At 39.7% G+C, this 15404-nt stretch overlaps 1 protein-coding gene across 20 annotated transcripts in view; it reads left to right on the top strand.

Moving 5' to 3' along the window:
* MYT1L (myelin transcription factor 1 like) overlaps window positions 1–15404 on the top strand; it is a 387237-nt gene that overhangs the window by 244841 nt on the left and 126992 nt on the right. For 18 of the 20 annotated variants that reach the window (XM_037894144.2, XM_043542308.1, XM_043542307.1 and 15 more), the window contains exon 6: window positions 13124–13491. In XM_037894144.2, coding sequence (XP_037750072.1) covers window positions 13124–13491 — 368 coding nt within the window. Of the gene's footprint in view, window positions 1–3761; window positions 3767–13123; window positions 13492–15404 lie in introns of those variants that run through there. The other 2 variants (XM_043542314.1, XM_043542306.1) reach the window with 2 other exon arrangements.

The raw sequence follows: 15404 nt of genomic DNA on the forward strand, positions 1-15404 counted from the left end.
CTGCGGACAGTCAATGTAAACAAACTGTCTCACGGCCCGCCAGTGGATTACCCTGATGGGCTGCATGCGGCCCGCGGGCTGCAGGTTGCCCACCACTGATGCAAGGGGACCCAGGCCCACCCTACTCCACCGAGTCCCAGTCCAGGGCCCTAAGAGTGGTGGAGAGTTCCACCATTGTGTTAGCGGGGATCCCACTGCAACATGCTGACAGTATCCGGCCCTATGGGCTGTCCCCCTGGGCCACTTTCTATCCCGTCTCCTCATGTGGCGGTCCAGGCATCCTCAGCATCTCAGGGTTCATCCGCTTGGGCTGCTCCGAGCAGCCTTGACCACTCTTCCGTGCCTTCCATTGTCCTGGTGTTTGCCTGGGTCTCAGCGTCTTTGGCTTCCACAGTCTGGAGATTTGGTGGCTCCCGGGCTGGAGATTTGGCATCCTCCCTCTTTAACGGTCATCCCCTACTGAGCAGAGGTTCTCTCTTTTATACCTGGGTCCCAGCTGAAGCATGTCCAGCAGGGGCGTGAAAGCCTGGCCTCCTCTGCCCATAGCGTGGTGTTAACCCCAGATGGACCAGTGCAGGTCTGGTGTGCCCGTAAAATCAATAACTAATTTTATCTTCACAACACCTCTGTCAGGTACGAGAACATTATCCTCATTTTACATATGGGGAACTGAGGTACAGATATGACTTGTCCACCACCACATAGGAAATCTGTATCTGAGCAAAGAATTGAATCTTTGTTTCCTGAATCCCAGTTTCGTGCCTTATGCACCATCCTTCCTACTCCTGTATTCAAAATGTGTTCTGGCAAAGATAGACTAGAAAATGACTTCTTGTTATGGTGTATGTGCTGTGATTATATGGTATTTTAACATAGCAACTGGTCCTCACTGACCAACATTCATTATGGAAGTGCTGGTTGTGATTCCTGCTAGGAGGACCTGTCATTAATAGTTAAGTCTGAGATGAGTTTTGCACTTAAATCAGAGATTCAATGACTGTGTTATGTATAACAAATACAATGTATTTTCCTCAAAATGACAGCACTTACTCCTTGGGCACACAATATTTTTGTGGGCATTTATGAGTAAATCTGTAAATTAGTTTGAGTTAAAATTAATTTAAAAATGGATCCTTGAAGAAATTTAGCACCAGGTGTCAGATCATTTTTTGTCCCTAATGATCTTAATAACACAGACTATTTAAACTTCCTGTAGAGATAAAACTCACTGAAATGCATAGGCTACATTGGAAGACTTCACAACTGAAAGGTTTTTTTTCTTCACCAAGGGCTGAAGAAGACTGTTCTTTTTCAGAAAATTCCACAAAGAATTGCCCTCTTTTAAAATGGCTGCCACCTCCTTTTATTCTCAATGGAAATGAGGCAACATGCTGCCTTTAGGAAGATGGTGGTCCCCTCTTTCAAAATAACCACTTTCTCCCATTATTCCAAATCTGCCATCAGACAACATGGTAACCCCTTGTGCTGTCATGGGGCTTTGAAGCCGTGGCTCCCTCAGTGCATGAGACAGGTGGCGGTGGCTGAGCAGTGACATGTCCTAGTGAGTAGCCGTGCTAGAGTCTCTCTGGATTAATTAAGTCAATGGGAGCCCTCTCTCCCATCAGTTAGAGCAGCTACCCTAGAGAGCTCACAGCTGCGCAGCTACATCAGTGCAACTACACTGCTGTAAGTTCGCTAGTGTAGCCATCGCCTAAGAGTAAATAAAAAAATACAGAGTACAAGTAGCGATATGTTAAACTTTTTGGTGGTTGCTTTTGAGAAAACATGTTACAATAGTAGCGTTTCACAGTTCTGTAGCCTTTTCATCCGTGGATCTCAAACACTTCACAAGTAAGTAATTTAAGCCTCACAACAGTTTTGCAATGTTAGGTAAGGTAGGTACAGGGTATAGTAAAGGCATAACATTCACCACATTGTAATGTAATCACTTCTGGGTTGGGACCTAATCTACCTCATTGAAACTTTAGAAGTTGGCAGAATTTAATTACAGGCGTTTAAATTTAGTCAGGGCCCTAGAAATAACATTTCTACTTTTAAATGGGACCTTTAACGACCAGAAATAGTCAGGACTTCTATTTTACCTCACACCTGAAATAAAGCATCACCAGCTATAATGTTCTTCCCATGATACCTGTCTAGAGAATTGGCTTAATAGTAACTGAGGGCATGGCTACACTGGAAACTTCAGCGCTTTGAAGTGCGAGTGTGGTTGCACGTGAGCGCTCGGAACCTGTTTACACTAGCGCTTTAAAACACTCTGACTTGCTGCGCTCGGGGGGGTGATTTTTCACCCCCCTGAGCCAGCACGTTAGAGCGCTATAAAATGTAAGTTAGCCAAGCCCTAATTAGAGGAGAGAATGCCACTTTGTGAATCACAGAGCTGCTTTCTGCATCGTCTTGGTGTTCCTTGAAGGTACTGACATATCAGGTCGGAAATGGCCTGGCCTTGCTTAATTGGTGAGATTTATTGGGATTACAATAAAGGTGGATCAGAATCTGAATTAGAGTTTTAAAACAAGCGTCATTTTTAGAAAGAATGCCAAATAAATTCCAACTACAGAGTTAACTTAATATCTCAGAATTCATGCATTTTGTTTCCAATTATGATATTAAAAGGAAGTAGGAGGAAGCAGGACTGAGCTCTTAAAATGGCATTGACTAAAAGTGGAACCACTTATTTAAAGTGCCAGCATTTAAGTAAAACCATAAAACAGACATAACGTTGAGTATTATCTATCCGCTGTAATTCTGACTGTTCAGTGGAAAATAGCAATTTGTTGGATTTAGAAACCAAAATCCAGGGGAGACCATTCAAAATTGTCATGGTTAGTTTACAGTAACTAGTCATGAATCTGTTTAGTCTTCATGAAATACTGTGGGCCAGACTGAAACCTGCTGTAAGCTGGAGTTAGATTTGTGTCTGCTCACACTGAGTAAATTGGGCCATTGTCTTATGGCATGCCTGCAGAAAACTGGTGTAGAAAGAGGAATCCAGCATACATCACAGAAATATTAGGAATGCCCTCTAAAGAATCTGACCAAACTCTCCAGTGTTCTGTAGCATATGAAAACAGAAATAAACCATTACAGAATCCAAAACTGAAAAAGATCTACCTGTTCTTTGCAGTATGGCTTTGGGTAATATCACAGTGAGGTGCACCAGTTCCCAGTGATGCATGGCTGGGACCTCATCCCCCCTTCAAAACTCCCAGCATACTGTGGACTTCAAACTGGCTTCAGATATATAGGCACAACTCCCATTTATTTCATTTGCAGTTTGTTGATGTTAATAATTGGGATTATTGGGGTAAAAAGATACAAATAATTTTTCTGCATAAAATCTCCCTGGGTAATATTTTCAAAAGTTCCCATGTGACATAGGTCCCATTTTTAAAAGTGATTTAGAAGACTAAGTCCTGTCGCCTTTCAAAGAGAGTTAGCCTCCTCAGTGCCTGAATTACTTTTGAAAATGGTATTTAGGCTACTAAGTCACTTGGGCCCTTATAAAAATGTTACCTCTAGTCCCCTTTCTCCTACCCCTGTTCCTCACTCCCTTCCAGCCTTCCTATTGTGCCCTTCTCCTTTCCAGACATTTCCCCTTCTCCACCCTGTGGTCCTTTACCCACTTCTTGCCCTCGTCCATGCCTGCCTCTGTCCCCTTCCAGCCCTTCTCTCTTGTCTCCTTTAAAATTGAGCAGTAGAACTGGTAGTTGCAGCATTTCCTTCTGCAGTCTAGCCACAGAAGGTGTGCTGGCAGCAGAGTTTCAATGGGAAAATGCCACTTCCCTCCCACAGCCCAGCTGCCACTTTTAAATCATGCTGTGTGGGGCTTCTACTCCCTTGGGAGACTATTTTCCTTTCCTGTTGAAGACTGTTCTACAGTCTAATAGAGCTTGCTGTCAGCTATAATAAGTAACATTATATACAGTAGTATATATTTTTTTAATTGTGATATGAGTCAGGTGGCATCCTCACTATTCTGGACTAGGAAGTGATGGATCTAATTCGACTCTTTTGCTGCACTGATGTCCTTCCTTTTCACAAGATATGTGGAAAGCAGGGCCAGATGAAAGTATGAGCATTATAGGCCTGTGCTGAGGGCTCCAGCTCCTGGAGTCATGTTATTATATCAAAAGTCAAGCTTTCATTTTAAAAAGAAAAGTAATTGCTATCCCTCATGGTTGTGAAGAAAACCTTGAAAACATGATTTGAGCATGAGTGAATCAGTGATGTCAGCCTGAGTCTGCAAAGAGCCTGAAACAATAGCTCTGAGAGGGTGAACTGCCTTGTGCAGCTCAATGGAGCTGTTAACTTTAAAACCCACTCTTTTGGGGCACCCTGCCAACACAATCCCAGAGCATGGCAGGAGAAGACGAGTGCAGCCAGCTTGGTCCACACATGAAAGCAGATACACTCCCTTTGTTGGGGGGTAAGTACTCGTGTCCCCTTCTGCACCCTCTCTACTGGGGAAAGAGGATCCCTGCTGCCACCACTTCTGTTCCCAGTGGGAAAGGGCCTCATGCCAGTGCATCTGCCTCTCTGGGAGAGTGTGAGGGGCTCCTCTACAGCAAGGGCGGGTCAGGACCATGGGGTAGATCCATGGGGGAAGCCCTTTGTCTTGGTGTGCCTAGGGACCTGGATTGTTTTCATCCAGTCCTAGAAGAAACACTGCACAAAACTCCAATGATTATTTGAAAAATAAATACATAATGTTAAAATTCAGTGTCCAGCCAAGAGATTTACAAAATACTGGAAGAAAGGCCATAAAGGCAGATGGAGTTTGGTTATAAGGTTACGCTTCAGCAGTAAACTGAAAGGCACAACAGCTTGTAACTAAATTTTGTCATGGAAATTAAGATCAAGGAGGTATAATGACAAAGGCATTTCAGAAATCCTCTTTTTGTTAAACAGGTTTTTATGTTAACTTTTGTGGCCCAGAGCCTATTGAGAAGAAAAAAATATTGTGGTGGGTAAACCTACAGTCATTCAATAATAGTATGTTTGCTAAATGAATACTAATAAGGCTTAACATCTTTAAAAATAGCCCAGTTTTAGATGCCATAGAATAGTGGAATGCTATCACTTCCATTCTGTTGGAGAGTAATCATATTTTCTCTGTGTTACAAAAGGGTACAATCTTATTTTTGTTCAAAACAGGAAGGGTTTAACATCTCAATCCTCAAACTACCAGAATTTAGAATATTTCACACTTGAATGACTCCTAACCAACCGTGTAAGACAAAGAGCAATGTCCTGTAGCTTATGCTGGAGGTGAGAATGTGGTACATAAGCACTGAAATAACTGCAGCCTTTATCATTCTATTTTTGTCAGTTTCTTCCATAATTTCAACTGTTTACTGGTGGCAGTCAAACCATTTTATTAGTAAGGATGGTGCATTATAGTATTTCTTTCTATTGATTATGATCCTCACTCATTTGCCATTTGGACAAAGCAAAATCCTTATTGCTATGGTTGTATGAACTTTAGCATATCATATGTCCTGATAGCATATCATATATCACTCTTAATTAAAAATCAGTTGGGATCCAATGCTATTGTGTATTTATGGGGAGATGACAGAGTATTTGTGATGGCAATCAGTAATTGATAACCACATTATAGTAACCCTACATTAGAAATGCAATAAAATGGCAAAGTATGCTATTGCTTAAAACTTAAGTACATGCTAGAATGATAGTTTGACCTGCTGTGTTGATGTTAATTATGATCTACTAAGTTAGTGTCCAAGGGTGTTGATTGAACTAATATACAGACAGACATGTTGTTAAATGATTGGCAGTGTAACAGCATCCCTAATCTTTGCTTTACACCAGTTTTAGAATCATAGAATTTCAGGGGTGGAAGGGACCTCAGGAGGTCATCTAGTCCAACCCCCTGCTCAAAGCAGGACCAATCCCCAATTTTTTTTGCCCCAGATCCCTAAGTGGCCCCCCTAAGGGATTGAACCCACAACCCTGGGTTTACCAGGCCAATGCTCAAACCACTGAGCTATCCCTCCCCTGTTTTGGAGCTCTCAATTTTTAGGTGTCCAGGCTGAGTCTCAATTAAAATTGAGACATCCAGTATCAGTAACCACTTAGTAAATTTAATCACATGTTCTGCCTGTAGTGGATTGGCAGGAGTACATTAAATCTCTGCTGTGTGGATAGTATTGGCTGCCTCTCTGCTTCCAGGTGGAATTCAAGCTGTGGTTTGGGTTAAAGCTATACTGCTGTACATAGATTGGGGTCCTGGCTATCCTTTAGAGGCTGCCTCTCACCCTGTTCACCATTGTGATCATTTAGATCTGCTGAGATGCTTTTGCCAATGATCCCTGGATTAGCAGTGTGTTCCTGAGGATGGGAAGGGAGGCAATAGGGGGAGGTCCCAGCTGTTGAACTCACTAGATTCAGTCAACCACCATTCTAAGATTAGAACACTCCATAGCATGTATGTGACAATGGAATATCTAGGCAGATTCTAAGAGCTAGCCAAAACATCACCAGGAGCGAGGAGAGGGTTTCTTTGTTAGACAGAGGTGATGAAGAGAAAGAGAGTTGTTTGTCTCTTTACATTTGTCTAGTGAGTTATTTTTAATGTATGCTGTGTGGCTAGCTGTCATGGGGATAGGCACATAAATATAAAGGAAGGTGGAGAGAGATGAATTGTGTCTGGATGATGGGGCAGTCACGGGTGGCTTATATTTATTTATTTATTTAAATACTTTTTGATCTAGAGGTGCACATTGCTAGGCCATATTGTTGCATTGCCCTCATTCTCCTGTCTGTCCTCTAACATCTTATATTGGGGTTTCAAAGGGGGATGGGCTGTTGCCAGCAGGAGAGTGAGTTTGTATGTGTGTGTGGGGCGGGGGGGGGAAGGGTGAGAAAACCTGGATTTGTGCTGGAAATGGCTCTACTTGAGGATCACTTTAGATAAGCTGTTGCCAGCGGGGGAGTGAGGTGGGAGGAAGTTTTGTTTCATGGTCTCTGTGTGTATATAATGTCTTCTGCAGTTTCCACGATATGCTATGCATCCGATGAAGTGAGCTGTAGCTCACGAAAGCTCATGCTCAAATAAACTGGTTAGTCTCTAAGGTGCCACAAGTACTCCTTTTCTTTTTACGAATACAGACTAACACGGCTGTTACTCTGAAATCTTATATTCACCTACTGTATCTTGTCTTAAATTAGACTGGGTCTGAGAGAATGTCTTCCTGTGTATTTCTAGAGCATCTAGCAGAATGGGGCCTTGGTTTAAAAAGCTTGTAGAGGTTTTAGTGATTAGAATTCTTTGGTTCAGGTTAGTAAATAATTTGGTGGAAAAAATGGATTTCCTATGCAGAGGTAAGATATGTACAGAGATCCATAGAAGTCTATGCTGGATTCAGCTTCTGAAGTTCCTTCCTGGAAATATGAGATGTAGGACTATTTCCACCAGCATAGTGGCCTGTTGCACTTCCCATTCCAATTTCCAAATAAAAGAAAAAAATCCAATGGAAAATGTGTTTAAAAAAAAAACAAAAAAAAAAACCCCAAACAATAAACTATTCCTCTGCTCGTGAACAAACATTGACACATTGTGCTACTGCAAGAGAAGCTGAAGTGAAAGTGACAATTCTGTTCTTATTGTTCACGTGGAGAAAAATGAAACAAAGTGTAAACCGGGCAAAAATAATTCAGATGTTTGCAAATCCTTTTGTATTAATAATCTACGTTCTTATTAGTAACACAAGACAATTTGTTTTCAAAACTAATTAATTATTGTAAACTTGAAAGAATCATTTCAAAGGTAATGTTCCAAGAGTGGAGTTTTTAATAACTGTTCTCAGTAAGAGAACAAGTTGACTACTCAGTCTGACCATTTACATTCACAGGGTCATATTATGCCCTTAGTTTCACCTTTAGGAGATATTCCAGCCTTGGGTTTAAAACTATTAGGCCCCAATCCAGCAAAACCCTTAAGCACATGCTCAAAATTAGACCTGTTGAAGTCAAAAGATATTGGCCCAAATGCTCAGCTGGTGTATATCAGGATAGCTTTATTGGCTTCAGTAGCTGTTGTACAGCAGTTGATGATGTGGCCTATTATATACGTTTTAAATACAGAAAACATATACATTGCAACATTTTCAGTCTGATTGTGGGTAACTGACTAAAATTTGTTTAGTTTTACTTAAAAAAAACAAAACAAAAACACTACAATTTTTATATTGTACCATGACGTACACTGATGTTTGCTGAGTAACCATATAATCTTATTGTCACCCCTGTTCATTCTCCCATTTTCCCAACTGTTTTGTTATCCCTGGCCCCCTTTTGTTACATCCTATTTTAAATGACACCCCAATCCTGCAAACGCTTATATCCTTATATATATGCCTAGACACCTTGGAGTTGGTAGTAGTAGCAGTAGTAGTAGTCTCCCATTGCTGACGACGATGACGATATTGTTGCAGTTCTCATATATATATCCTTGGGACTACTCATATACAGGTTCTAAATGGAAAAGTATAGAATTGAGGCATAGTTAGTATGCAAACTGTTTGGGGCAGGTATCTCATCTTACAACATGTACTATGAGGCAGCTAGCACACATTGGCAGTGTGACTTTTATTATTATTACTCCATAATGAATGGTACTAAACTCCCATGGAAGACATTTAGACGCTAGGGAGTTCAGCAAGGTCATTTATATTTGTGAAGCTGGCATCTTTTTAGCAAATTAACTGTTTTCATCAAATTGAAATAGTAATGTACATATATGTTATTTTAGAAAGTCAACAGCTCTCTACTTAATACTTTATTTTCAACGGAAAGAAAGCAAAATGAAGTAAAGATGACGTTATTTGATAATATGCACTTGAACTGTGCTTCCTGTTTAAAAGAATTTGATTCATTGCACCAGAAAAATAGATTGTAAGGAATTGTGAAATACATGGGATGCAGCCAGAGTTGTAGAGATTAATAATTTGATGGATGAGTTTACTATATTTTGGTATTCAAGTACTGAAGTTGACATAGTTGAGAAAGTGGTGACTTTAGGTCACATACCTAAAAATGTAGATGGGCACCTAGTAGGATTTTCAAAAGCAAGTTAGGTGTATAATTCCCATTGCAATGATAGGAGTTAGGTACCTAACCTGCTAAGGTGCCTAAATATCCACCAATGACTATACTTTAACTGAAATTAAAATGTCATGTGAAAAGAGGAGGGCAGTGTTGTTGGGGATAATTTTTAAGTTTGTTAAACTCAGATCCAATATTTTTAAAGTGCTAATACAAAGAAGAAAAAGCAATGTAGAATATTATTCAACTACAGAGCCTGAAATTGCATCTTGACTTCTTTCTTCTGAAGTCAATGAGTTCTTTCCTTGAGTTAGAACTGCAGCAAGGAGTGCATAAAATAGGACACTCTATACTAAAGAAAGAATCTATTCAGATAGCATGCTGGTGGACATGTGATATATGATGCAACAAGTTGGGGCATAGGGAACATCAATCAGTAATATCTTTAATGACACATAAGACATGGTTGAAAAGGTAAAAGTAGTGGGATGACTTAGAAATAAGATGTGAATTTGGGGATCAAAATGCATATTCCACAATGAGAAGTCCTATAGCATTTAATAGAGAACAATAATACTGTATGGTTTTGAACCATCAGGTAGTTACATAAGATTGTTCAAAAACCATAGAAAAGCTACCATCCTCTATTAAATATAGATTTTTTACATACTTTCTTTTGAACCCTAATACATTTTTCTATATCCCTACTGGTTTCATCCCGAGTAAGTTCTACAGGACTTTTCCATAGGGGTTGTTACTAAAAGAGCCTGAGAAACTAAAATGAGTGGGAGGGACTCAAAAAGGAAATGGGGAGTATTCAGAGGGAAACTGCAGGAAGCCCAACATGTAGGTATACTATTGAAAACAAATACAGCTGAAGTGTGCATGTGTGGGGTGTGAGGTGGGGTGGTGGGGATAGGTGGGTGGTTGGGTAGAAACAAATACAGATGACATGGGGAATACAGGGAGCAATAAAATAGAAAAGCAAACAAGACATAAATCAATAGGATCATGGCTATGAGAGGGTATACAGAAGTCTAAAAAATAAGCAGCTAAGACAATGATCACAGAAGCCAAAACTGAAAATGGAATGATCATTGCAGAAGGTATGGGGACAAACAATAACAGGTGTTACAGATATATCAGGACCAGGAGGTCAATGAAAGAGACTGAAGTCTCCTTCTCTGACTGTGAGAGGAACTTAGTGACATATGAGGCAGAGATTGCTGGGAAGCAAAATGCTTTCTTTTCCTCAGTGTATTTACCAGAGGTAATGAGGGGAAAATGCCAGAAAGAGATAGGAATGTCTTGGAGGCAGAATATGAACAATTAATGAAACTAAGGGTAATACAAGAATAGATAAAACAAAGAAAGAGAAGAAATTAGGGCAGCTAAATAGAAAGAAAGTTCCAGGTCTGATGGCCTGTCTCCCAGGATTCTGAAAGAGAGAAATTATTTTTTTAAATTCCCACTGAACTTAAGATATACTTGAAAACTATAGAGGAGTCAATGAAAGACCATATTTTTAAAGGGTTCATAAGAAGAATCAAGGCGATTTCAGACTTTTAGGGCTTAATATCCAAACAAGGCCAAAAACAGATTCTAGATGTTGATCAAGGACCAAATAGTTTGGATTGATGTAAACTGGTTGAAGTTGACCAAAAGGTGGTCATGGTTAACATACATGGTTAATTTTCTTGGGAGACTGATTGTATTGTAAATCCTACATGGTACTGGGTACTCTGGTCCCAATCCATCAAAGTACTTAATACACACTTAACTTGAATCCTGTGAGAAGTTCCATTAAATTCAATTAATTGCTTATGAGCTCGCCTGGATTGGAGCTAGAGGAGCCAGTACCTTTCAGGGTCAAGCATACTGAGCACACAGAGAGAGAGAAAAGACATGCAGCTAGATTTACAAAGCAATGTACATATCTAAACATGCAGTAGGAACCTAGTGGTATTTACAAAAAGCACCTAATTAAGTAAGGCATCTAACTCCCACTGATTTCAATTGCAGGTTAGTGGGACTGGGCCTAGAGGAAATGTCATGGGTTCTTAGGTACCTTATGAAATATAGTGTAGAAAAATATAGACAAAGTTGAAATTGGTAAATAGGATTATGATTGGCAATTAGGTTGCCCTACCTTTACCCGTAATTGATTTCTAATGTGTCAATCACAATGGCCTTTAGTTGCCAAATCCAAAAATTAAAAGGAACATTGGTATAGTCTGACTAGGACCATATTCTCTGCTCCTTCCCAGAGTGACTTCTAGGAGAACTAGGTTTGGGTGAGATGGCTTTGCAAGTATTTAGCAGCCTTTTTTATTGTGGACAGCACGGAAAAAAGAGGTAATTTCTGCATTGCATTCTAAATGTGACAAAACTCAAGCTCACTTTATCTCCAGTGGCTGAGATTTTCACAAATGAGGAGCTGCTTCAGCCCTTCACCCCTGAGTGTTTTACCTGAGATCTGCCTGTTGATTAGAATATTCTAAGAGGGTTATGAAAAGAGCGAGAGAGAGAGAGAGAGAGAGAGAGAGAGACTCAGTCCTGGAGCTAGTCAGGGTATAGCCCACTGACAGCTTTAAAAATAAGAATCAGAATCTTGAAGAATATGGTATTAATGGAACTCGCACTGAAGAAAGATATAGTACTAACAGTATGAATGATATGGAGGATGAGTATGGACAGAAACTTAAAATCATCAGGGAAGCAAATGACAAACTGTGATAATGGAATATAGTTCAAATCAGAGGTGACCATTATGGCACCATCCAGACGACATCTGGAGTAATGAGCACCAGGAGGGGCCCCATGTTTTAAAAGGCTATTGATAGAACTCCAAAAGGTGTCAGGTGGCTACGAAAATGGTAGAGTATCTCAGTGGTTTGTAACTGTGCGGAAAGGTAGGAAAATTGATTGTGAAAGAGGAAATTAAAGGTCTATAGAGAAGAGTTTGAATGTCACAAAACTATAGAGAAGAGTTTGAATGTCACAAAACTATTAATGACAGGAAACAGGCTCAAAAACAATGTGGCTTGAGCTGCAGTTAAGTTCAGACAATAAGGAAGTTCAAGTGAAACTTCTTTACGCAGAGGGTAATTCAATGTGTGCAACAGAGCTCTCTCAAAGGAGATCATATTAGACCAGAAATTATGGGGAAAACATTAAGTTGGACAGATAGGTGGACAACCCAACAGAAAAGTAGCATGATCCTCTTCTGTCCTATAATGTTGTTATGCCTGTAGCTAAGGTGATCAGAGAACAAATGATACCCAATTTCAGATAAGTCTGACTTTCAGCACTGGTGTTTTCAGAAAATATCATAGGATTTGTATGGATACGTTTTAACTTGAATGTTTGAGACCTTCTAAAAGTAGTTCTGCCAATTTTTATGTTTGTTTTGCTTTTTATGCGCCTTCATGGCACATAATGGAGAGGTAAAGTGAATAATTGAAGACCAATTTATTGTTGTTATTGTTATCTATATGTAAAGGTCCAGTCCTACTCTTAGCTTCAAATGTTTCAGGAGCAGATCCCAATTGTAGCTGATCAAAATCTCACTGAATAGTTTAAAGATATGAAGGACTGCTTTCCCACTCCTTACAGTACTGATCAATAATTGCTAGGAAAAAATTATTTGCTATAAATTAAAAAAAAATGCATCCACCATGGAACAAAGTTCAACATGAAGCAGAGATAACACAGTGCAGGGGGAGTGAGGAGGGGAGCGGGAAAAAAATTCTTATTAGCTTTATAATTGCAGTGATGACCCCTGGGTATAGCATTTCCAGACAGTTAATGACTGACTAGACGCCGTGAGGGTTTGGAAGGGCCTTCCCCTTTGGTCATTATTGCCTAAGCAAAGTGTTTTTTTTTTTTCAAAAATGTACATTTTAAGGAAAGCAATTAATGTAGTAAATAATTATAAAACCTGATTAAATGACATAATGCTTTGCACAATCTGACCTGCAGAGGAGAACTGCCAGACAGTGTAATAACATAAGTCTTTTATTTTTCCGAATAGTGTTTATGGCTGTCCTTTGGCAAAAAAAAGAAAAACGCAAGATAAGCAACCCCAAGAACCTGCTCCCAAAAGAAAACCCTTTGTGGTTAAAACAGACAACTCTTCAGTAGATGATTGTTATGAAACTGATGGAACAGAGGAGATGGATGAAAAGGAGGAGGAAGAAGAGGAAGAGGAAGAAGAGGAGGAGTATTCTGATGACAATGAAGAGCAAGGTGATGAGGAGGAGGAGGATGAAGAAATAGATCGAGAAGAGGAAGAGGAGATTGAAGAGGAAGAAGAGGAGGATGAAGAGGAAGCAGAAGATGTGGAGGAAGAGGAGGAGGAAGAAGAAGAGGAGGAAGAGGAGGAGGAGGAGGAAGAACGTGGTAATAATAAGAGTATTAGTAAAAAATAAACATTGTGTGTATTATGTGTTAATCTTTCAGTGTGGTGTCCAGGTATTTAGCTGTGCAGCTCTCATTAAAGCTAATGGAAGTCATGCAGCTAAATCTCTCTGTGCCTTGCTGAAAATGTACCCCACAGTGTTCTTTTAACATCTATTTTAATGACTGTCTTCCAAATATTTTTGATGCCACTAGGTGTCAAATTTTCAAATACAGAAGTGTGTGTGCCAAAAAATGCCTGCAGAAATGTGTAACTGGATTAATGCATGAAATTGCCAGGTATGCATGCAAAAACTGGGTAAAGGTACAAGCAAATGGTTAACTGCAAGTTCCTGTTCTCATCATTTGCATGTACATTTACTGAATCTGCCTACCTAATAGTGGTGATTGCTCAGATAAGCGGTCATGTGTTTGCAGGTGGTTTTTTGGTGAGCACAAGTGGATCTCTTCCCTTTGAAAATTTGGCCCTGAACTTTCTTTCAGACAAACAATATCAGAATGAAATGTTATCAGATACTTTGGTTCTTTGAGACTTGGATGTTGTGTACTTTAGTTGATTTTATTAAAACTATGGAGAGTGACAGGTTTACACAAAGAAAGTCCTTCTAAAATTATATTTTCTGAATACAGTACCGTACATTCGATGCCTTTTACCTATATAGATATTAATTAGTAGCCCAGCTAATTTAGTAGCACTGTGATTAATCCATAGACTTTTCTTTTTACTGGGATTGTGGACTCTATGTAAGCATATTTTTCAAAATATATGATAACTCTCTGCTTACCTCAGAATCCCTCCATTAATTACATTATAATGTACTGGGATGAAAATGAAGAATCGTGCAAAGATTAATGAGCTATCTAAAAAGTATTTTGTTCCCATTTCCAGGGAACACGTTTTTGGTTGGGTAGATTCACCTTTCTAACCAATAAAAATATAAGAAAAACTTTCAGCGCTCCTCAGTTGGATTCCTCTTAGGAGCCAGATATGAAAGTTGTCTGACTTTTGTTTCAGCATTCTGTTAGATCAGGTTTAGAAAAAAGATTTAGCAAGTACTCTTTTCATTCAGACAACTGTGTGGCTTACAGATGGCTATAAGCATTTTTTTGCAGATGCCTCAACCCACAGCATTTCCTCATTCACTTTTAATTTGCCTACCAAAACTATTAAAAACAAGGTAGCCAAGCTTGAAAGTTCCGAAGGAGTTTGATGCCGGGGGAGACTGGTTCCTTATGCAAAGGACTCTGTTGTTTCAGAACCTGTAAGGATAGTCTGTCTGAGCTCAGGCAGGTGTGTGACTGCAATTGCTATCCTGTTGGATTGCATAGGAACTCTAGCAGTTCTTTCTTAAGAGGTAATGGCAACTGAACATCTTGGCAACTGGATCATAGTGGAGCTGTTGCAATGGTTTTGGGCCCAGGTGGAAAATAATGAATCTACACTATCAAAAATGATTTAAGGGGAAAAAAGACTCAGGAGCTAAAGAAACTTCCTTTTGCCAAGCTTCGTATTAGGTTTACTGGTACAGATATTATGGAACATGGTGCTTTACTTATGTCCAGCACTGCTGCACGTACAGTTAGTGATCCTAATCAACAACTTTAGTGGCTGCTATTGTTTCTTAGCTGTTTTCTTTCTGTGAGTAGGCTCGAATTAAGAACTGCAAGTTAGGAATTTTGCAGTAGTACCTTTATTAGCTAAACATCATATTAGAGGAGTGAAAAGTCAAACAGGTCAGCTACCCAAGGGATCTCGTGTTACTTTAGGGGTAATATGTAGTTTCCTAGATAAAAGAAAAATTATTTCTCTGTAAAATACTGGGAATGCAGAAAAGAAAGTCTAATAAAATAGGGGGCTTGATAGTGGAATTATTCAGGGCAAATTAATTCAGGGC

Source organism: Chelonia mydas, chromosome 3 (genome assembly GCF_015237465.2).
Source record: "Chelonia mydas isolate rCheMyd1 chromosome 3, rCheMyd1.pri.v2, whole genome shotgun sequence".
Lineage (NCBI taxonomy): Eukaryota > Metazoa > Chordata > Testudines > Cheloniidae > Chelonia > Chelonia mydas.